General features: G+C 33.1%; 1 protein-coding gene across 2 annotated transcripts in view; it reads left to right on the top strand.

The window, feature by feature from the left end:
• Positions 1-24,160, top strand: part of LOC135125827 (5-hydroxytryptamine receptor 1) — a 307,214-nt gene that overhangs the window by 236,853 nt on the left and 46,201 nt on the right. For both annotated transcript variants that reach the window (XM_064051534.1, XM_064051533.1), the window contains one exon: positions 5,800-6,474. In XM_064051534.1, the coding sequence (XP_063907604.1) occupies positions 5,800-6,474 (675 nt within the window). The remainder of the gene's footprint in view (positions 1-5,799; positions 6,475-24,160) is intronic.

Here is a 24,160-nt window from a genome sequence, read left to right as displayed (position 1 = left end):
AAAAGCAGTTAATTTTATTTTACAAAAAATATGTCGAAGGCTATTTCGACAGAACTTCCGTCGCCCTTGCAGTGTATTGCGACAAATACAGCTCTTTAAAAATATATTCAAATTTAATTTTACGATTTTCGTTTTCAAATAACCCCTGTAAAGTAAAAACCAGCGGCATAAATAACACCCCCGCAGCCCCTGCGCTGTACGGACAAGCACTTAAATAACGGGATAAAATGTCCTTCAGCACTAGGTAATAGCAATATGAAGCTCAAGTTTTTATATATGTTTATACATCGAAAGAATGTCACGAAGAAATTAATCTGATTTTGATGACATTGTCTTTTCAAAACAGAGGCCTAAAAACGGGAGACTGCTTTTTCGTACGGTAGGGGTCATGAAACGTCGAGAAAATATAATATTTTTTTAAGATTAAGACCTACCATAATTAATTATTATAATAATATTGTATAAAAAAATTAAGGTACAATGTGTAAATTACCAACTAAAGGAACAAGTAAATGTTTACAAATGCTGGAGCAGTATTTATAACTTATTCGATTTAAAATACAAATTACTGTTCAATCATAGCGTTATCGACTTCGGTATCTTTATCCCTATCATTTAATACAATTATTATTAGTGGTCTATGGTGACTAAAATGAGTGATATAAAATAAATATCAGTTCTTAAATGAGTAATAAAGCTTGTGAAAACGGCATCAACTGTTGTACGTAATTTAGTCGTTGGAACAGTCAAACGAACACATTTTATTAAATAGTATATTAAATAGTTTCTTTTTAGGTGCTCATATAAAAGAAATTATTTGTTTATTTTTATATTAGAAAGCTTATGGTCAAATTCTCTATTCAAAGTATTTGCAGATATCTACAAAAAAATCAACGTTACTTACCTAAATTTGTTGTGACTTTTCTCAGTTTCTTTCACTACTATTCATTGTCACAATAATGGTATCATGAACATTAGGCAAGGTCAAACTCGGTACGGCTTGCACTTCGTTTATTTGAGAATAGAATAACGTTGCGTCGTTGCACGCTGCTGTTAATTCCCGTTCTCATTTACTTAGCCGTTTTACTAATTACGTTTTCGTTAATTGTAGTTTTGGAATAAGTGACGACTAAATTCAGTGATTATCACTCGCTACTGAGTCGCGGCGATCCAGCGCGCCATGATTACATTTGTAGTAGCACAATAATAGCTGGGTAAGCGAAGTAAAGATCAGTCCTCTGTAGCCTAATGGTCAAGACACCCGCCCGGCAAACGCAATATGTGCGGTTCGATTCCGCCTATTTACCTACATTGGTGACCTCCGACGTGTTTGTCTTCGCTTACCTACACGTTCACACCAGTTTATCTCTCTCTCTCTCTCTCTCTTTCTATAGCGCGGCATCTGGTGTCTAGTGTCGATACGGAAAAACGTTAGTCAAAAGTGTCCATTCGTCCGATAAACCCGATTAGCTTACGCCCGGGAAGTAAAAATTAAAGACATAAATACAGTATAACCTTTATAATTCGAACCCACGATTATCCGAACATGCAGTAATCCGAAGAGACGCTAGTTGAAGTCGATATCTGTTTAATCCCAACAAAATCTGAACTTGAAAACATGCATCTACTTGCAAAAATGACACAAGATCTTCTTTCTGTACGTGTTGGATTAAATTTTTTGAAGTTTTTAAAAATTGAGATATTTCAATACCCTGAATTAATTAACTAATTCTGTAAAAAAGGTTGAAGTTATCGAAGAAATGAGGCCGGAAATGACTTCTGCGCCCCGAAAAATACAAGAAAAAGTATAGTTAAATTTGGGAAATCATCGAAAATGGATGGAAATTTGCTAGTACTTGCCAAATAACCTACCCTCTAAGAAAATAGAAGGCAGGTGGACCAGGCTGGTATTTGGCGGAATTAGACTCACTTTGGCAAATGACCTACTCTTCTAAGAAAAGGTACTAGCCCCGCCCACCCACCCTTTACTTTTTTAGGGTCATCTGCCAAAATCAGTCTTTTTTTAACAAGTATTAGTGACGCCCACCCACCCTTATGTTTTTAGAGGATATGTCATTTGCAAAAATCAGTCTCACAGTGATTTCAGTAGATGACCTATTCTTTATTGCCGTAGAAGAGTAGGTCATTGGCTAAAATGAGTCTTATTTTAGCAAATACTAGCCTGGCCCACCCGACTTTTATTTTCTTAGAGGGTAGGTTATTTGGCAAGTACTAGCCCCACCTACCCGCCCTTTATTTTCTTAGAGAGTAGATCATTTGCCAAAATCTATTTTATCGTAGCGAGTACTACCAAATTTTTCAGTTTTTCGATTTTTCAACTTTCGAATTTTTCAATTTCTCACTTTTAAATTTTCAATTTGTTGATCTGTCTTTCAATTTTTGGCAGTTTAAAAATATCGAGAAAATAGATGTTTATTTTTTTAAATTTTCGATTTTTGATTTTTTGTCAGTAAGTTTTTGGAAAGGAGTTAAAAGTAATTTTGATCAGCGATTACCATGTTTACCGTAACTTTAAAACACCTGAAAATTTGGTTTCTAATTTTCAATTATTGAATTTTTCGATTTTTCAGAATTTCGGTTCGAATAAATTTGTTCTTTTAGTTACAAAATCGAAAAATGACAAATCGTGAAAAGGAAAAATTTTAACTTGAGAACTTAAAAAATTAAAAATCAAAAAATTCCAAAATTGTAAAGTTAAAACTTAAAAAATCAAAAGATTACAATTAAAAACTGCAAAATTGTCAAACAGATTATCAAATGAAATATTCAAAAGATGAAAAACGAAAAAAAAAAAATTACCACTGGAATTTCGAATTCGATTTTATAAGATTTGTTTTTTTTCAATTTTTTGATATTTCAGTTTTTGAATTTCTGATTTGTCATTTTTTGAATTTGTCATTTTGTGATTTTTAATTTTTATTATTTTTAGCAAGTACTAACCCTACCTACCCAGCCTTTATTTTTTTAGAAGAATAAGTCATCTGCCAAAATCAGTCTAATCTTGACAAGTACTAGCCCCACCCACCCACCCTTTATTTTCTTAGAAGAGTGGGTCATCTGCCAAAATCAGTCTTATCTTGAAAAGTACTAGCCCCGCCCACCCACCCTTATTTTCTTAGAGGAGATGTCATTTTCAAAAATCAGTCTCATACTTGTCAAGATGTGATTGATTTTGGCAGATAACCTACTCTTCTAAGAAAATAAAGGGTGGGTGGGCGGGGCTAGTAACTTTTCTTAGAAGAGTAGGTCATTTGTCAAAATAAGTCTAATTTTGGCAAATACTAGCCTGGCCCACCCGCCTTTTATTTTCTTATTGGCTAGTACTACCATAGTGTAAAATTCCATTTTTTAAAAAGTTGTCTAAAAATTCTGAAAAAATTCAGATATACCGGGTGTTTCTTTTATTTGATACAACCCTTATAAATTTTTTATTTTTAAAGATAAATCTGTAGTTCTTTGAGCAAATTTGTATCATTTTAAAAGATCTAGTGATGGCAACAATTTTTCAATTGTTTTTCAAGCAACTAGATTTTGAAATAAACGGAAAATTTTGGAGATATTTTACTAAATAACTTTTTTATTATTGATTTTAGAATATTGGTTGCTTGTGATTTTTTGTAGTGAAAAAATCCATCTTTCCATTTATGCAAAAATATACCTAGTGTTCCATTAAAAAAAAATAAGTTGACGTCATTTCCAGTTCTACCGCCAGTGATAATAAAAATGTGTGCTTACCATCATATAAATCTTTGAGAATGATACAAATTTGGTTAAAGAACTACGGGTTCATCTTCAAGAATAAAAAAGTTACAGGGGTTGTATCAAATAAAAGAAACACCCTGTATATATATCCCGACGTGCTGATTCCAAAAATATAGCATGTTTATGATAACGGAGCAATATTTTCGGAAAATTCGGTGTGATATTCGGATTTTTTGAAATTTTTGAAAATCGCGATATTTTAATGGACGATTTTGGAAAAACGATTTAAGTTATCGAAGAGATATAACCAGAAGTAACTTCTGCGGCCCAAAATTTACATGGAAGTATTTAGTTAAATTTCGAAAATCATGGAGAATGGGTCGAAATTTGCATAAGGGATGTAATACGAAAACATAATGGGAAATTTCATTTTTGAAAAAAATCATCTAAAAATTTTGATTAAATTCAGGGATACAGATCCCGACGTGTTGATACCAAAAATATAGCGTGGTTATGGTAACGGAGTAATATTTTTTCGAATGTATCTATTATTATCTATTGTTGGTTAAGAATACTTGATTTCTGTTTAATAAAATTAAGCTTTATTTCTTGAAATTTGTTTTCAGCAGTATATGAAGTTGTTATTCAATTCCCTTTCAGATTTTTGGGAAATTCACTAATCCGAACACACATTTCCCCAATTAATTCGGATTATCGAGGTTATACTGTATTACTGTACAAATTGGTCTCATGTGAATAGACAGAACTTCCCTTGACTTGAAGTACAATCAAACAAATCCAGTTTTATGGAAAAAACTAATCTAGGTTTATTTAAACAGAACTTTCCTCCCTTCTGAAGACATAGGTGAAGAAGTATGCTAAACATATACTTGAAATTAGTTTTTCCGTTACAACATTTTGTGATGACGTCCATATTTTAGCAGAGACGTATATCAATTTGGATTGGCGCAATGTAATACTAATAGGATTCAATACTGTATTTCTAAAATTTCGAGAAAAAGGGTGATTTGAAAAGTAAAATATATTTTTAATCATAATTTATTGACGTTTTTGGCTCACCTTGTGTAGTAAGCAGTTTTAGAAAATATAAATGCATTGATAAAAGAGAAACTCATAATAGTTTGCACATTTTAGATTGAATTGATTTGGCGGATAAATTTTAATTAACAGTTGATCATGCTTAAAGCGTTTGCAGTATTTCAGAGAATTCAGTTTTGTTGTTTCGAATTGAAACTGAATATAGTTATACATCATTTTTGGACGACTAGAGTGAAAAATCAAGATGGCTTACAGAAGTGTAGGAGTAAATTTTCACGTCATAAAATTGGTGGTAGGAATGATCAGACAAACTTTAGTTAGTACTTTACCTAAAACCGTGTAAACGATATTTCTATAGTATCTATAAAATTTGACAAAAATTAATCCAGTAGTTTCGGAAATTATTGTTTATTAATAAAAATCGACACAGGCGACAGACGTAGAGACAATGAGACAACAGACAGATGGAAATGGGAGACGTATTTTTTCCTACTCTTGGAATCATGAAACATTGAGAAAACGTGAAAATCGCCTGATGGACCCTTTTACAATACATCCTTAGCTTACTCCCGGGAATTTCGTAAAGTAAAGCGAAAATTTTAACTGTTATTGTTTGCACAACTTCACGTTACATCAATAAATTATTAAAAAAAAACAACAACACCAATCTTTTTCGTAACTATTAACTTTTAATGTGTCTTTACATTCCCCACTTTAAAAATTTTTTGATACAACTTTTTTGCCAATCATCGAAATTGGTCAGTTTTGGTGTTGATTTTTATGTAAAAAAGATACGCAACTGGTTTTGGCAACATTTTTCTACAAATAGTGAGGCTCTGAAAATGGACGATAGGCACATCCAGTGAATAATCCCCGGTGAAACCATCACTATTAGCTCAAGAAGAGTGGTCTTTTAATAGTACGTGGACAACAGATTTTAACTGCCATTACGAGATTTATGTGTAGCTTAAACACCTTTCTGTACGATCTTGTTTTTAATTCTTGCACCTTCCCCAGGTGCGCAAACTTCGCCGCCCTTGCAACTACCTCCTCGTCAGCCTCGCCGTGAGCGATCTGTGCGTGGCCGTCCTCGTCATGCCCATGGCCATGTTCTACGAAATCAAAGGTCGCTGGATCTTCGGCGAAGTCATCTGCAATCTCTGGGTCAGCTTCGATGTGCTCAGCTGCACCGCTTCCATCCTCAACCTGTGCATGATCAGCGTGGACCGGTACTACGCCATCACCAAGCCCCTGGAATATGGCGTCAAACGCACCCCCAAAAGGATGATCTTCTGGGTGATTCTCGTGTGGGTGTTCGCGGCGTGCATTTCCCTTCCGCCGTTAGTTATCATCGGTAACGAACATACGGAAACGGAGGAAAACGGACAAGTTAACAACGAGGTGTGTTTGGTGTCGCAGGTTTTTTGGTATCAGTTCTACGCGACGCTGTGTAGTTTTTATATTCCGTTGGCTGTGATGATGCTGGTGTATTATAAGATATTTAAAGCGGCGAGGAAGATCGTGATGGAGGAGAAGAGGGCGCAGAGTCATTTAGAGTCTCACTGTTATTTGGAGATTAGTGTGAAAAATGGCGGTGGACCGCCGGAGAATAAGATTTCGAGTCAGAGTCCATCTCCGGCTAACCCTGCGAAGGGTAATCATCGGTCGAGTTCGGCCAGTACCAATACGATGGTAAGTTTTTATAATGCAATAAATAGTCAATTAAAAATCTTAGTGGAGAGATATTTTCGTGAAAAGCTTCCACACACATCTCAAACGGATCCGGTAGCCTTGTAAAAATAAAAGCTTTTTTATTCTAGTTTCACCTAAAACGGTGGAATCACCACAAGTGTGTGATTATCCGGATATTCTTAATTTATTAATTTGTTCTCCCAGTCATACACACGCTCTCGTATGGTTAAAATAGATAAAGAGACAACTAGAAAAATATGTAGTATACTATTCTTTTACTAAGTATTTTGTCAGGCGCATTTGAGGTCTTGAGTGTAATATCTGAAACGGATGTGTTTGTCATGATCGTTTGCGTCATGTTGTCATGGTATGAATACAGACATCTGCATGACTAACGAAGTCTTAATTTCTTTAATTATACATTACATTCTGATCACGTCTATACAAACCTTAAAAAACGCAACTTACTACTCTCACAGATAAAAGCATATCATACATATTGTGATAACCCAAACTTCCCGCCTTTACATTGACCTTGAAAAAGTTTGAAAGGACCGCGAAAAAAAAATCAAAATTCAAAATTTGGCCTTGGCTATGATCGTCTAATAAATCGGAACCTACGTTGTGTTTTTTTTTTCTTAAAGTGGCGGGAACACGTTCGTTCATACAAGTGAGCATACACTACGTGTGATTCGAGAGCGCAATAAATAATAGACAAAATTGTTTTGGAGGGCCCTACCACGGCACCCCCTCGCAGGAGGAAAAACTGCGAAGATTTACTCCTCAGCCGCAAAAACTCCCTACGTATATTCCCGGACATATTAAATTTCAAACACCTTAAGATATATGAAAGAAAAGACACTCGCGAATTGACAAGCATACACATACGAAAAACGAACAAACACAAAATTCTATACATCTGTTTGGAATCAGTGCAAATATTTGAATACCACAAATTTAATAAAAACAAAGCAAAATCTGAATTAAGTAACTGGATGCAAATTCACAAGTTATTACGGGCGTGTGGCGGCAGATTTTTAAAGTTACAGCAGTTAACAGGAGCACAAGAAAAGTACCCCTGGGGCGTGTTAGCACAAGCGGAGTTTGGGGTTACCGGTTTGGGGCTGTTCTCCCCCCACGACAGTGATTCTATCTATCGCGAAGCCTACCCGCACTCACACCTCCATTACGATCATGCTGTGCGAAACTAGGCCATGACGGTCGCCAGACCCGTAGGTGGATCTAGGCTACCACGAAGCCTAGAACGTTACAACATTACAGTTTCAAAGAGCAATAAACAATATTTAAATTCGCCATACCATCTTGTGAAATTTTAAACAACAAATAATTCTTATGTGAGATTAAAATTTGTCATCAGATAATTTATACGATGGTAACATTCATCGACAAAATATTTATAAAACAAAATTTAACAAAGATTTATGAAACAAAAGATCTGGTGTGAAATCAACTTGTGCAAATAAAAATTTTATGTGAGGTTAAAACTTTAGAACATGAAATTTACGTTCAATTAAAAATTATACAACAAAGGAAAATTACTGAGGTTAAAATCGGAAGAGTAAAGAAATATTGTACGAGGTGAAAATTGCAGAGTTAACAAAATTCACATGAGATTAATAATTGCCACACCTTATCAACGATTCAAACAAAGAGTTTACATTATGTCAAATTATATCATGGCCTTTACATGAGGTTAATATTTGCCATACTTTATCAACGATTCCACCAAAGAGTTTACATCATGTCAAATTATATCATAATCCAAGTGATTGGTTACTTCAAAAAAACAATTTACTTTGAGAGTTACCGCGAACTAGTTACCCCAACAAAACACATAATAAACAAACACCAAAATATCCAATCATCGCTCCGAGGGAAAAAGCGTCTCGGTGATGTAAATTTTAAATTGTTGCGAGGAATTGCCTCGATGATGTATATTTTAGCGGTGGAAGGAATAAGCCTCGTTGATGTGATTAGTCTCTAGCGTTGCAAGGACAAACCTCGATGAAGTAATCAATCTGTAGCGCTGTGAGGGCATGCCTCGATGAAGTAATTAATGTGTAGCGTTGTGAGGGCAGGCCTCGATGAAGTAATTAATCTGTAGCCTTGTGAAGGCATGCCTCGATGATGTAATCAATCTATGGCGTCGCGAGGACAATCTTTAACATGATGAGGACATGCCCCAGTGATGTAGTCACGATAACGACGATAATAACGATGATAACCGCCTAAGGGAAGAAATTATTTCAAACCCCCCGCCAGTTTGCAGTATAATGAACTTGTTTAACTGCCGTAAATGAACTATTAGCAATTTTGTGTGAAGAATTTAGAAGTGTTATAATGTAACACTTACGTATATGCATCCAGAAACTTATTCGTAATTAAACAACAAGGTGTTTTCCTGACTAAGTGAATTTCATGAAATCTTCTTGCAAGTGGTTTATTTAAATAATCCTGATTGTTAAATTGTTTTAGCACAAACTGACGATTAAGAAAAACTAACTTAATTGCTGAATTTTCAAACAATAAAGCTAATTTACAGCACGTGCTTCGCGTTGAACTGAAGTCCGCAATTTTTCGATTAAAAAGGCCGCAAGGGTTAACCGCGCGGGTTGGGGACAACAGAGTGACGCCGGTAGCGAAGGAGGAAGCCTTTGTCATGAAACAAAGGCTTCCTCCTTTTTATTAACTACCAAAACCAACTAATTTAAACTAGCTCTTACCACGTGTTTACACTCACACAAACGCATTCAGACTGACGCTGCGCCATGCTCAGAGCTGTTCAAAGTACTCAAAAAAAGTACTTGAAGTACCAAGTACAAAGTACTACTTGAAATAGTGTTCAAGTAAAGTACCAAGTACTTACTTTCAGCAAAAGTATTTCAAGTATCAAGTACTTTTCAGATGTACTTGAAGTACAAGCCAAGTACATTACTTCAAGTACTTACGAGTACTTGAAGTACTGAAGGTATACTTCAAGTACTTACAAATACTTGAAGTACTGAAAATGCTTCAAGTACTTTCTAATTATTTGAAATACTGTAGAATTAGATAACTTTTCCTGTTTTTTTAAAAAAGCTTAATATATTTTAGAACTGAATTTTTTAATACTCAGAATTTAAGTATACAATAATACATATTTCGTCACATAAAAAATTGCATAAGCATCAACTTAAATGCAGAATGGTAGCTCACTTATTAATAATACTATGTTATTTATAAACAATATTCTTTTGAAATACTTTTACATCTCCCTGTTGACACAATGCCTTCGACAAAATTAACGTCTATTTCTAATTTAAAATTTAAAATAAAATACATGACGGCGTTGTCTATCTATGCTTACTATTAATTTATAACAAAAACATCGGCGCTGTATGGTATTCTCTCAGGCTTCTGTTGCCTTTTTTTGATATTTTGAATTTTGTTTCACCACCAAAACGTTCTGATTTTTTAATAAAGTTGTGTTAAAAATATATGAATTTTATGAACCGGTTCTGTGTTTAAGTTTGTGGGTAGTTTACAGCACCCTTAATCATTACCCATTGTGAGAGTGCACAGGGCCGGATATGTGAAACTGAAATTTTTCAGAAAAAAATTTTAAGAGCTGTGCGATACATATACCATTTACGGAAGCGGCCACTGACCCTTTTGGGTATCTTTACCTGATATTGTAAATACAAATGTAAATTCAGTACTTCTGTAACCGTCCTGTATTGAAACATCGAAACCGAACGCTGTCTATTATTTCACACACAACGAAACAAAGGTCCTTCGAGCAATATCAAAGTACAATTCGGTACTCATCAAAACCATAAAATCATGGTCGTATCAACTGGATTACAAAAACATTGGTACTACGAGCCGAGTTTCACAAAACATATTTCATTTTGAACAATATTGGGTTTATGTAATAAGCGATGCAATGTAATACGTCAAGTTGTTGTACGGTAATAAATAAAATCCGTACAGGAAAGTTAATGACACTAATTAGTGTGACTTTTAAAATCATTGTTTTTCTGCATTACGTCTTTTTAAATTGTTGGTGTTCAAATAATTCATACAATTTAAAAAATTATTTGAAACTGTAATGTGAGAAAATATAAGTAGTAATAACAAACTAAGTTTATATGGCTGAACCATGTATAAACAAAAAAAGAAAATTTGGTAAAAAACGAGTGTCTAACATGATAAAGAAAATTAAACTGCAAAATATTTAACATAAAATTGTTTAAATTCTAGGAGGAAGAGGCGAATATGAAAGTCTGTACCTGCCATCAGCTATTGCTATTATAATAAAAGGGATAATCCCCTGCCGAGTTCTCCGCCCTGACCAGGCTTCTTACTGACAAATACACGGCGGAGTTAAGAAACTAATAAAAGAATAAATATCTTTTTGAACGAGTACTGAATCATTGCTCAAATATTTTCAAATCCGACGTTGCACTTTAGCAGGTACGTCAACAAACCCGATTCCCTTTGGGGTACCGGGAAGGTACTGAAAGACTACCCGCAAAGTTAAGTTCCAGACCAAAATACAAAAAAGACAAAATTCATATATTCACAACTTTACATCGCTGAAAATTTTACACAGATCTCCGACCCTTCTGCTGTCGTCATCGACTCTCAAATGACATATTTATGACATTAATTTTCTTACCTACCTATCGGCATTCTGCAAGTACCTATGAAATGTACGTCGTATTGTGAATAAGATATCCATAATCAGAGATCAAAATATAACCTCACAGGAAACAAACACGATTTTACTATAAAAATACATCTAATCAAATAATTGAATTAATAACTTCAAGTATTTAACAGTCCCTATTTTGAGATGTGAAAACTTCGTAAAATAGAGACTAAAGTATTTGAAATTTCCACTTTCATAATTCAAGAGTATTTAAAATACTGAGTGAAGTACTTGGGGTAAAGTACTTGGCAAAATCAAGTACTAAACCCAAGTATATTTTAGAAATACTCCAAGTACCAAGTACCAAGTACCTAAATATAAAAGTACTTCAAGTAAAGTACTTGAAGTACTTAAAGTACTTGAAGTATTACTTCAAGTACTTTTACTTGAAGTACTGAACAGCTCTGGCCATGCTGCTTCTGTCTAACTAAAAACCCCTAGCGCTAAATTGTCCGACTATCCAGCAAGCGTTAACGTGCACCTGGTTGCCTATATTTAACGATTTATGATTTTAATTCTTTTTTTCTTTTTAAAATCCAAATTATTCAAATGTGATTTCGCGCCGCTATTAATTAATTTTAGCGCGAAAATTTTGATTTAAATTCGGTCACCACAACACGTTTAAACAAAGGGCACTCGCTCACATTACATTCGAACTACTCTCAACGAGTACCAAAAGATTGGGCAAAGTTAAGGAAAGGAAAAGTTTAAAACACTTATATATTCAACAAAACAAAAGATATAAAATCATCTATTATGTCAAAACTCACAACCAGAGTAAAATTTTGGCTGTAGAAAAAACATAAGTGTAAAACTTTGTCACATGTACGAAAATGTTTTATATTTGTGAGAAATAAGAAGCTCCTAATATTTATTTATTTATTTATTTATTTACTCAACGTGATACTCCTTAAGATACATACAATTAATAGTGAAACAAAAAGATCCAGAACGACATAAAAATTAAATATAAAAACAAAAGTAAATAAAAGTTAACTTTGCAAAAAAAAAACGAAAAAACAGATATAAAATAACCTGAGTAAATATATCTAAATTTAACAAAACATATTCTAACATACAGAAGAAAATATATATTCTTAATAAGTTTAGACGCAAGCTAAGAGGTGTTTCTAGAGTTGGTTGCGGCCACCCAAAACATTTTAATTGACTCAATAAATCAGGATTGTCAATGATTTCATGTTGTGAGTACACATAATCCAAGTGTAGTCACCTTGGCGATGACTTCGATTAAATTTATATTCGATTAACCTAAAGATTTTTTTCTGAATTCTTTCCAACAAACAAGAATCAACATTGTAGTAAGGCCGCCATACGGGATAACGGTACTCAAGATGTGGGCGAACAACATAACGTAACATATTCATCGCTTTGTTAAAAATTAATTGATAATTAGGCTTAAAAATAAGTCTAGAATCAAAAATGACCTTTCACCTCTTCAACTCTAGAGACTAAAGAATCACCAAGATAATAATCTGCTGTAGTGATCGTTTTTAATTTTGCCGAAAAATATAATGTTACATTTCTTTATATTGAGGGGTAGCATATTAATAATGGTCCAGTCGTATAAACGTTTCAAATCCAATTGAAGATCAGAAGCATCATCATTATTTCTAACTGTCTTAAACAATTCGAGATCGTCAGCAAACATCAAAACCATGGAGTATTTAAAGCAAGATATTATATCATTAATAAATAATAAAAACAATATTGGGCTGCAATGTGAACCTTGAGGTACACCTGAAGAAACTCAAAATGCTTCTGATAGATATTGACCAATTCTGACTTGCTGTACTCGTCCTGACAAAAATGATTTGAACCATTCCACAGTATCACTCCTAAAACCTAATTTACCCAATTTAAAGAGGAGAAGTCTATGGTTAACTCTATCGAATGCCTTGAAAAAGTCTGTATAAACAGAGTCCGCCTGCAGCCTTTCCGCAGAGGCATGATTCAAAAAACAATAATACTCCAATAAATTCGACAGAGTAGACCTGTTTTTGCAAAAACCATGCTGTTTATCGGACAACACATTAACTGACATCCACTGTATTTGCTTACAAACTAAAAAATCCTTAAATCACGTTGTCCCGATTTATAGATGGGAGTTACATAACTATTTTTCCATATCTCAGGAAACTTACATTCAAACAAAGAACACAATGGCAAAGTAATCGTACAAATACACTTTTTTAGCAAAAAGCTAGGAATGCCATCAGGACCAGGACTTAATGAAGATTTCAGATCCGAGATATAATCAAAGACACCCCTATTAGTTACCCTCAAACTACCATCGTTTACTTCCATCTTGGGACCGAGGGTGTTTCAGAAGCAGAATAAAAATGACTAAAACAAATTTTACAAACATGTTTTCTGACAGAACGAGTATTGCATCGAAAGTTTTCTCAGAAAATGTAATCGGGCAAAAAGTAAAACTTATAAAAAGTTTTAGCACAGAGTGTTTTTGCGTGTGATGGGAAATCTGTCAAATGTACGAAGACTAAACCGTTTTATCGTAGGATCCATTTGAACGCAGACCGACCGTTTTCAGAATATCTATAACGGTGAATGATGAATGATGGATACATCCCGCCTATGTGTCGCTTGAGAGCGGCAGGGGTTAGACTGTTAGTTATATTGCCCGTCCGTGGAAAAGTAATAATCAAAATGAAATTCTTTTGTATTTTTTGAAATAACGACATGAATTATTTTGTTATATTAAAGAAAGATATTGATAAATGTTAGCTTCCACAACAAAGTTTAATATAATAACAGTAGTGACAGTAGTATCATTCATTATCGTTAATATGCTTTATAATGGAACCTCAATTCCAATTTCATATCTCAATTATATATTCAGTTTAATAAAGATACAAATGACAATTCATGTTGGTTGCTATGACGTTTTTTCAAACAATTTCAATGTCTCCTGAAAAATACCTAGTGTTCTATTTTGTTTCCATGAGATCAGTTTATGGTACTATAAATCGTGTAATAATGAAATCGTACCGTATTGTGACGGATTATAAACAAATTTTAGTATGTCAAAAGGCAATTAGAAGACTACTCGACCACAAAATATGTTTATGTTTATAAATTAAGTATAATATACAAGGTGAGTCACTAAGCGCGCGTTCTTCAATATCTCATACATTATTTATCAATCACAAAATTGACCCACATTTGAAAACACTGCGGATTCAACATCAAACGGCGTAATGGTGAAGACTATATAAGTATAAACAAGGGGTTATTAAAACAGTGTGGAAAAAATCGCCAAACTTATTCAAAATAGATGTGGAATTTATATCTTCGTGAGATGCTAGAAATATAAAGCGCAAAATACTACAAAATGGTGACGCTAATGAATATCTAATCCGATTTTCTCGAAAACAACACAACTGACTGAACGATAGCTGAAAAAATTACTAAGTAAGCGGAACAAAAATAAACCGTGCTTTTCATGATACAATGTCGATATAGATAATGGAATCAGCTGAAAGAATCGGGACGGATAGTATCAAAGTTAAAAGGACAAATCAATCTGCAAGATCATCTCTAGTTTCTCATTTTGCCAAGGCAAGTATTAATGATAAAATTTAAAAAATCATAGGCCATTAGGTAACAAGTTTCCGAAAAACTGTCGCATTATATTCAATTTATGCTTACTATCTTCTCATATTAATAATGAAAATTTAAATTTCAAATGTTAGAAACCGACATTTGTAGTACCAACGGGGACAAAATTCCCCAAAACTTTAAAAAATCCAATTTTGTTTTTAAATGAAAAAAAAGTTGCGAAGTAGAAGAAAATTGCATAAAATACGGTTTCCATCGAACATTTTAGCAATTATCCCTTAGAAAACTCACCTGATGATGACTCGTTTTCCAATTTTGGGATTCGTTCTCGAAAATAGCGTCTTATGAAACTTGTTTTTATTCCCGAGCGTAAGCTAAGAACGTATTGTAATCGAGTCTATCGAGTGGTTGGCTAATTTCATATTTTTTCGATTGGTGATGAACTCGTGAGGCGCAGAGAACAAACAGACAGAGTACCGTTTCTGTCTCTCTGTCTGTTTGTTTGTTTCTTTGATTGTTGTAAGAGTTCTGTTTTTTTATTAGGAATATCATGTAGATGATAAAATATTAACCAAATTTTGTCTAATCATCCCCACCAACAATGCGACGATGTCATCTCGATATTGTACATAGTAAATGGGTTTTAAATTGTATAGAACAACGTACTCCAACACCTGTAGTTTACGAATCCCTTAAGTTTTTACCCAAGACACCCAGATTTTTTGGAAAAAACAAATAAAAATTAGGGATATAAGTAACATTTTGCAATTTAAGTTTGAATCCACAAAACCGAATGCTTTGAAACTTTGTACACATACTTAATATTACACACTTTACATCTTTATTTAACTAATAGAGGTTCTCATAAAAAAAAAATAAAATTCGTAGAATCAAATTTTGTAATTTTTGGAAAAAGCAGGATATGTTTTAGTGTACTTCAGGCGCGAGGGAAGTTCTGTCGAGATAACCTTCTACCAATAACCTTTTAATGTATGCTAAGAACCGTACAAGTTTCGTCTGTAACTTTTGTTCTATTTGTAATAGTAATAATTAATTAATAAGTTATCGAAAACCGCGCACTCCGTGACTCACCCTGTATACGCATCTTACTATAACGTAAAATATTTATTAAAATGTAATAATATACGTATTATATTTATACCAAGTTTACAAAAATTATTATTAAATTAATAATCTAGTGACTATAAAAAAATGAAACACTTCAAGTTCTTGCTGATTTAGTAAATGATTGATTATTCAAATAGGACCGGTACATGTTAACTAATTAATTGTCGGTAAATATAACAAATTATAAAATTCGGTTTACAAAATACTTAAAATGTTATAGAAATTATGGCTATTAAATATCTGTATATTAGGCTAACAACACCTTAGAAGTGATGATCACCCCTTTGTGATCAAAGTAAGGGCTTCCATGCCCATAGCGCTCACATACAGATTAATTAACAGCAGATAAACAAATTACATACGAATTATAAAACTTGACTTACAAACAGTTACAAATGTCATATTGCTTACAAATTATAGAATGTAACACACACGTAAAGTAAGTTAAAAATGTTCTATAATAAATTCAATTAAATATTTAAGGGTCTGGGGTTATTACACAGAGATGTTTCGTAGACATACCTATATTGGTACTACAACCGTTATAAAGAATGAGTGTTTTAATTATATACACTGAGCGGCAAAAAAAACCGGCCAGACTTAAATACTTATTTCGCAAACCCACTTTAAAAATTATATTTTAATTAGTGATTGTTTTCATTTGTCTCTTTTTTTAGCTAATTGGTACGTCCTGTGTCAACGGTGAATAGTTCTTTAAATAAAATAACAATCACTAGTTAAATTAATTTTCAAGCGATTTTGTGAAATATTTCAGGACGACCTTTTTTTGGTCTAACAGATTTAAAGTATAAATAATCCTCAAGGTTGCCAAAAACTTGAAATGCCAAATGGGCTGACTTTTTCGTTTTCTATAATTCAATTAATTCCTTATTAAACCATCATGGGTATGACGAACAGCCAGTTCTTAATATTTTCGTGGGAATGAAATGATTGATGTCCGCAAAAAATATCATACAATGATAAAACTTTGTCATTTATATTTTGTCTTGAAAGCAAACATCCCATAATCGCCATTGACAAAATCAAAAACTTCAACTTGTGATAACAAAATTGTCGGGGAGTTGATGTCAACGGACCAAGAGTATGAGATTGTCATCAAAAATGGGATCTTCCGCTTTAAATATGTCCAACCGCTTTAAATTCGTAAATATAAGGTCAAGAAAGACATTTCTATTATTCTGGATTTGATTAACCTGATTTAAGTTCAAAAAAGTATAAGTAACGTTTAACACATTATAAAGTTCTCTGGAAGAACCAGCCAAATTATTAATAACTTTATTACCATCCCAGACCAAATTAAGTAAATTGAAATAACCGGCAATGATGTAGTGAAAATCAGGACATTGTTCAAATATGGATTCCACATCAGCACAATGATCGGTAAAAGTTTCAAGTGAAGATATAGGTGGAATATATATACCACCAATAATCAGCCTCAAATTGTTAATAACAATACGAACATAAATACTTTGCACATTATCACTATAAAGAAAGCAGGATGAATTATATTCGTTATTGATGGCAATCAAGACCCCACCACCTCTAGTTTTCAAAACGGACTCAAATTTTCATGATAAATTTTATAATTGCATAACAATAATTCAGAATCTAATATTTTGTTGCATAACCATGTTTCTGTAACAATAATGACATCACAAACACTAGCGTTAACATTCTTTGAGAACTCCTTAAGCTTAGTCCTAATACCCCCGCATTCTGTTAAAAAAAAATAAGTTTATTAACAGACCCCTTATTTAGTTTTTGCGCGATTGCTTTTATTTCCACTGTTCCTAATTCCAACAATTGAAGCCATGTTGTTCCTGTATATCAACTTGATGTCAGATTCGCCTCGTGATTTTCTCATATTAATGTCGTTAATTATCGCAGCATTATTGTCACGTTGTAGTTTGTGTTAAGTCCGGATGGCAATGGAAACGTTTATTAGCATTATTTTTGTTACTTCTAAAAACACACATTACCTCATCATTATTGTCATAAATCAGCTTCAATGGACGTATAGAATTGAGCCTGATATAATTAAAATGATATAATTTTTTGGGTTGTGGTAGGTTCAAAAATCGAGATAATTTGAGTCACATCATCGTTCACTCTAACTTTGGCAGATTGGGCTGACGATTCGGGGATGTTATATAAAATTACATTTTTGCTGCGAACATTACGATCATAAAAAGAGAAACCAAAAACTTACTTAGTGATAAGTTTGACACCTACAACTTAATTAAAAAGGCAAAATCCGGGGAAATACTCAACGCAGCAGCGTAATATTTGCTAGAAGTACCGCACACGTAAGAGTCCTCCGACACACGAAAATTTATCAAGGTCACTGGATAAAAACCCACAAAACTGTATAACTTGGCTCGAAAACTACCTTCTTAATAGATCTCAAGTCGTATCCTGTCATGGTTCTATTTCTAAACCTCTTACAATAAAAAGCTCAAGGATCTGTACTAGGTTCTGTCTTGTTTTCTATTTATACGGCTGACTTCCCTAAATATCTTCAACATTGTCACCTTCATATGTGTGCTGACGACTTTCAATTTTATTATTCCTTTAATCCTGTATCTGAACATAACGCTCCAGAAAAAATTAACTCAGATCTTGAACGTTCACGTGAATGGACTTGTAAGAACTGTCTTTCCTTAAATCTTGCAAAAACTATTTCAATTACTTTGGGCACACCAAATAAAATAAGAGCAATAAACTCAGATCTTAATCTTCATATTGGAGGTACCACTATTTCTTCTGTCCGAGTAGTTAAAAGTCTTGGGTTACATATTGATAATCAGCTAAAATTTACTGACCATATAAATAACGTTTTACGTCATTATTCCAACTTAAATAACCATTACATCATCAAATCTGTAAAGGATCTCTTATTGGCTGAGCAAGCAGAAATAAAATTAAAATTAAATTTAAATCTTTTTTAAATTCTGTACCTTTAATACTATCTATAAAAAATTATTTCATATTTTACAACTAGTATTGCATATCTCATTTCTTTTCAACATAGGGACAGATTGTAAATCAGTAATACTGAATCTGTTTTTTTTTCCTTTTTGAGTATACAGTATTTATTTATTTTTGTTTACTTGCATTTTTTTTTATTTATGGTACTCAATAAAGTTATTATTATTATTACAATAACAGAGAAAAATTGCAGAGAACAACGAACTACCGATTTGCTCAACATATTAGTTGTGGATGAACTAATAATATAGCTTATTATTGTCACTCTATAACAACATATTTTAACGGGCGATCGAACTGGCTACTGAATTAACAAGTGGCAATCAATTTATCGCTCAATTATAATCATCTTTACAAAATTAACCTATCGACAGGTTAAAACAACAAGGTCTTTACTATTGTTAATTACAGTGGCTGAATGTTTGTGCTATGTTTATAAATTTATCGCGTTCCGTATCAAAAGCTGGATTAACTTAAAATCATTGTAAACATACTGGCTAATGTTAAATGTAAATGTAATTATTTGATGAAAGTATTCTTCCATTTTACGTCATCTTTAGAACACCTAACATGCAATAAATTTTCCTTTCATCCATGCGTTATAAGCAGAAACTGGAAACCTTAATCTCTAATGTTGTACTTTTATTGCCTCTAAAAGTTTTTATTTGCTTTTCATTTGAACTTTCACGACAACTAGGAAGTGAAATATTAATCTTGTCATTTCGTTCTCCATTGAACATTAATATTACTGGCGTTGCATTAATATATAGAGTAAATTGCTGTTCCGTAAACCAATAAATACCCACAAACGCATGAGTTTCTATTTTTGTCACCATTTAATGTCTTCTTTAAACCAGTTTTAAAAGATTTGAAACTATGTTTGCCAAACCACTTAAACAAGGGTGATAACCTCAAATTAAAATTTATTTTTAAATGTTTAAAACATACATAATGCAAAAAGACTGCCTTTTTTTGGATACTAAATGTTGCTCAAAGTACTTCAGCTTATTTGTTAAGTATTAGGTAATTATTGATTGATCTTAAGCTAAAAGTGGAATAATTGGGTTTGGTAAAAATATTTGTGCGAGTCTTTAAGGTAAACTTCAATAACCCTTATACTGAAAATACGTAGCCTTCCAATGATTGCCTCAGGAATTAGTTAATGATTAAAAGCTTACTAGTATTAGGTAATTATTGATTGATCTTAAGCTAAAAGTGGAATAATTGGGTTTGGTAAAAATATTTGTGCGAGTCTTTAAGGTAAACTTCATTAACACTTATACTGAAAATACGTAGCCTTCCAATGATTGCCTCAGGAATTAGTTAATGATTAAAAGCTTACTTTACTTCCTCGATGCATAAATAACTACCAACGTTCATATAGTGATACCTTGCTCCCAAACTTTGCGCCTTTGCTGGTCCTAATTTGATTTTGGCTCACCCATTGTAAACTACACCCACTATCCTATAAAATAATAGTCCAGTTTTAGTTTTCAGTTTCATCATTTCTAAATAAGAAACATGCAGTCTTTTCAGTGATTGACTCTTACTTATAAAAATATGATCATTAATTTGCATACAGTTACGTTTCAAAATTATGGACCGTAATTAATCAAAATAAAAAAAGTGGAGAAGTTCTGTGATTTATATTTAGAATTAATTTTCACTTCCCTTTACCCACTTAAATTCTTTCTTTTTTTATAAAATCTATAAGGCTTCGAAACAGCTGCTAAATTAACAAACAATGCAAAAAAAATAACTCCTGAATCTATTCAGGACTTGAAACTTTAGTTACGCTTCAGGTTTACCGATCTCTTTCTTAATTCTTTCAGCTGTTATTATAAATACGAAAGAATCCTCTAACTTCGCATTTGTGCGTAATTAAAATAAACTTTGCTAATTTTAATCGAATAAAAACTTCCCTTGCTGTTCTCAACAACCTTTTGTTGAGTAATGATTGTGTCTATAATGAAATTTTATTTTTTTCGGTCACTTTGATCAGTTTGTTAAAAATGAGTTATATATGCTTGCTTGTCAGTTTAAGAATCTAAGAATTCACTCACACCATAATACGAAATTTACAGAGAAGAAAATGTCCACCACAGTCAGTCTCAACTCCTATTTTCAATCACAAGATCTATATTAGAGATGTGAGCAAATAAAAACTGAGTTTAAAAAATCTGGATATCCCACTGTTTGTATATTCGGAACGCATCATTTCAAAGTAACCAAAAAATGTTTGATTTTGTTAAATGGATTGCAGCTTTGCGAAATTCATGTAATTTACGTAGTTTTGTGTGGAACGTGGCTACAAATATCTACTTTTATGATTTATAAAAAAAAACAGCTTATAATGGACTGAAGTTTCGTGTAAGCACTTTTTAATAATGAATTTGTTTGTTATGTTATTCCAATTTTACTAACTTTTCCAACGAGCCGATAATTGATTACTCGATTCGAATAATAAATAAATTAGATCGGTAACGTAACTGCTCGTATGTTGTCAGTCGTCACGTAGCCATAAACCTACACACAAGCAATAAAACTTTGTCGTGTAATGATATTTTTGCATAAGTTTCACTTTAACGACCGTTTAAACGACTGTTTCCAAATTTATTATCAAATATTATCTAATTCCGACACCACATGTTTCTTTAACCACGATTATTTATCATTGAAATAGCCCCATCTGATTTATTTTCATTCGAGTGGCAATTTTATTTCATGCGACTCGAACCATGTTTATAAATTCAACCTATCATAAATATTTTTTCCAGCAATGATTGCTTATATTTACCGGTAACTTGCGCTTTGATTTCGAAGATGAAAACCACCGCTTCGTTTTACGAATGTTTGTAAAATCTCAGATGAATACGTTTTGCGTCCGTTTATTTTATAATTGCAGCTGGAGTTGGTTGCAAAAAATGCACTCTGGGGACGACGTTCCCGTGATGATGAATCTGTGACATTGTTAGGACATTTTCCCTAATTTCAGACGTCTTTTTTCGTCAGAATTGTAATTCCGAGCTCATTTCCTTCAAATAAGGATCCTCCAACTTGCTGTCAGCGCCCTAATAATACAATGACGAAAGCAGAAGACAGAACGCATCTGATGGCAAAAACTAAATCATCTTATTTTTCCTTCACTTAGCGTCTGTCATATCTTCACTCCCACTTACATTATTTTTTCGACTAATTTTTTTCCGTCACTGCAAACTTCCCGTATTTACTTACTCCTTCTCTTCCGTCGTGTACGATTCTGTCAATAAAAGGACGCACAGTAAAATTGTATTTACACAAGTTGAACTGGTTTCGACCTTTTTTTCTCTCTTTTTAGCATTTTTTTCCTATTCATGCGGTGTGCGGTCACATTCCGACCAAAGTACACACAGGTGCTATTCAATTAGTTATTATGAGTCCATTTTAAAGCGGCAGCGGCGGCAAAAATCACGTAATGTCAGCTATGTAAATGAGAGTGGCTAGGAACTTTGCGTGTAGAGGTAAATTTAGACCTGTCAGAAGGCAATACGTACATATGCGTAGGTAGTGTATTGTAGGGCCAGATATAGCCAGTAGAATATTCTTTTCCATTTTGTGTCTACATTGATCTTGTTTAAAAGAGTCTACTAAAATCCGTTCCTCTTTGACTTGGCAGAGTACAAAACTTGTAAGCAATGCATTTTAGATGGGAGAATTCACGGCAGTGCTGTCAATTATCCAAAAACCTACCGATTTCCGAAGAAGTCGACACAAATTTTGCTTTTATTTGTGTTAAAATTTGCTTTTTATATTTTAAAATTTTGTAGTAAATCGACTTACTTCATGAAATTTCAGAATTTTACAACAGCGTTTTTTGGTTCTTTATTACATCGTATGTCAAAAATGATACAAACACCGAAAACACACAAAATATTTGTCGATACGTTTCACCAACTACGTTGGCATTTTCTAGACAAATCTAAACTATGTACTTATTTGTTCGACAGTATTTCACGGGCGAGGGAAGTTGTGTTTAAGTAACACTAGACCACATTTTTATTCAACATTCATTGATGTAACACACGTTTGTTTATATCTTTGGACGAATTGTTTATCTCTGGGCGCGACGACGACGGTCACTCCGCCGATAAGCAAGTAATGTAGTATACGTTATTTTTGTAAAGTTTCCGAGAGATACTTTTTTATGCTTTCATTAATGAATGATACTTTAGTTTTGTTTATTAGATCCAGTGCATAGATTGATGTATCGTACCAATAACAATGTAAACAGATGAATGCGTTGTAAAGCACATGAATAAACTACAGTGTAATAATAACAGTTATCTATTCTATTATTGTATTCTCACGTTGTGAAATTGGGATGTGCTGTTTCTAATTTGAAGGGAAAAACTAGTTCGGGATAGCCTCCGTCCTGCATGAACGGTTGCGGGAATGCGGGAAGCAGGCTTCACGAACGAGTTATGTAAAATATTTTTTGCAACGAATAAACTTTTAAACCGAAAAGATTAACTGTGACTTATTTATAAACAACGACGTTGACGGCGCCGTAAACACTTAGCAATTTGACGTTTCGGGGTTATTTTAAGGTTACCGTGGCAACGGAAAGCAAGTTCAACCTCCTGCATTATGGTGAATGCATAGTATTTGCAGCACATTATCAACGGGAATAAAGATGTATGAGCAAGATGCGTATTATTAAAAGTTAATTTTTGTACATCGGAAGAATGTCACGTAGACATTTGTTTGATTTGAATGAGTTTATGGTCTTAAAACAGATGACTAAAATTGTTCATAAGTCTCCATTGAATAAAATATTCTGATTGCTATTATTATAATTCTTACCTTATTATTATTTTATTGTTATAAAGACGAGCGTATTCTCACATTTTCGAGAAAATGGGGTGGCTCGTTCTTAATTTGATTAATATTAAATTGGCTGATTCATTAATTTTTTTGAGTCACCCTGTATAAGCAAATCTAAAAAATATGAATGCAATGATAGGTTATACTATTTCCAGCAATAGATTGAAAAATTTTGAATTCACAATGTTAATTAATGCAGTGATAAATCACAAGTACAGACTCATCACTTTGTATATTTTAAATGGGATTTATCCGGCAAACTTTTGAGCTGACGTCATCAATTTTTTGGAGGGGATAAGTAAATATATTTTGATTAAAAATTTATCATGCTTATCGTAACTGTAAACCATTTACAAGATTTCATCAGGATTTTTC

Source organism: Zophobas morio, unplaced genomic scaffold, assembly GCF_036711695.1.
Source record: "Zophobas morio isolate AGI-343-1 ecotype UQ-CSIRO unplaced genomic scaffold, CSIRO_AGI_Zmor_V1 ptg000009l, whole genome shotgun sequence".
Classification (NCBI taxonomy): Eukaryota; Metazoa; Arthropoda; class Insecta; order Coleoptera; family Tenebrionidae; genus Zophobas; species Zophobas morio.
Note: the sequence above shows the minus strand (reverse complement) of the source record. Positions and strands in the feature narration are given on the sequence as shown.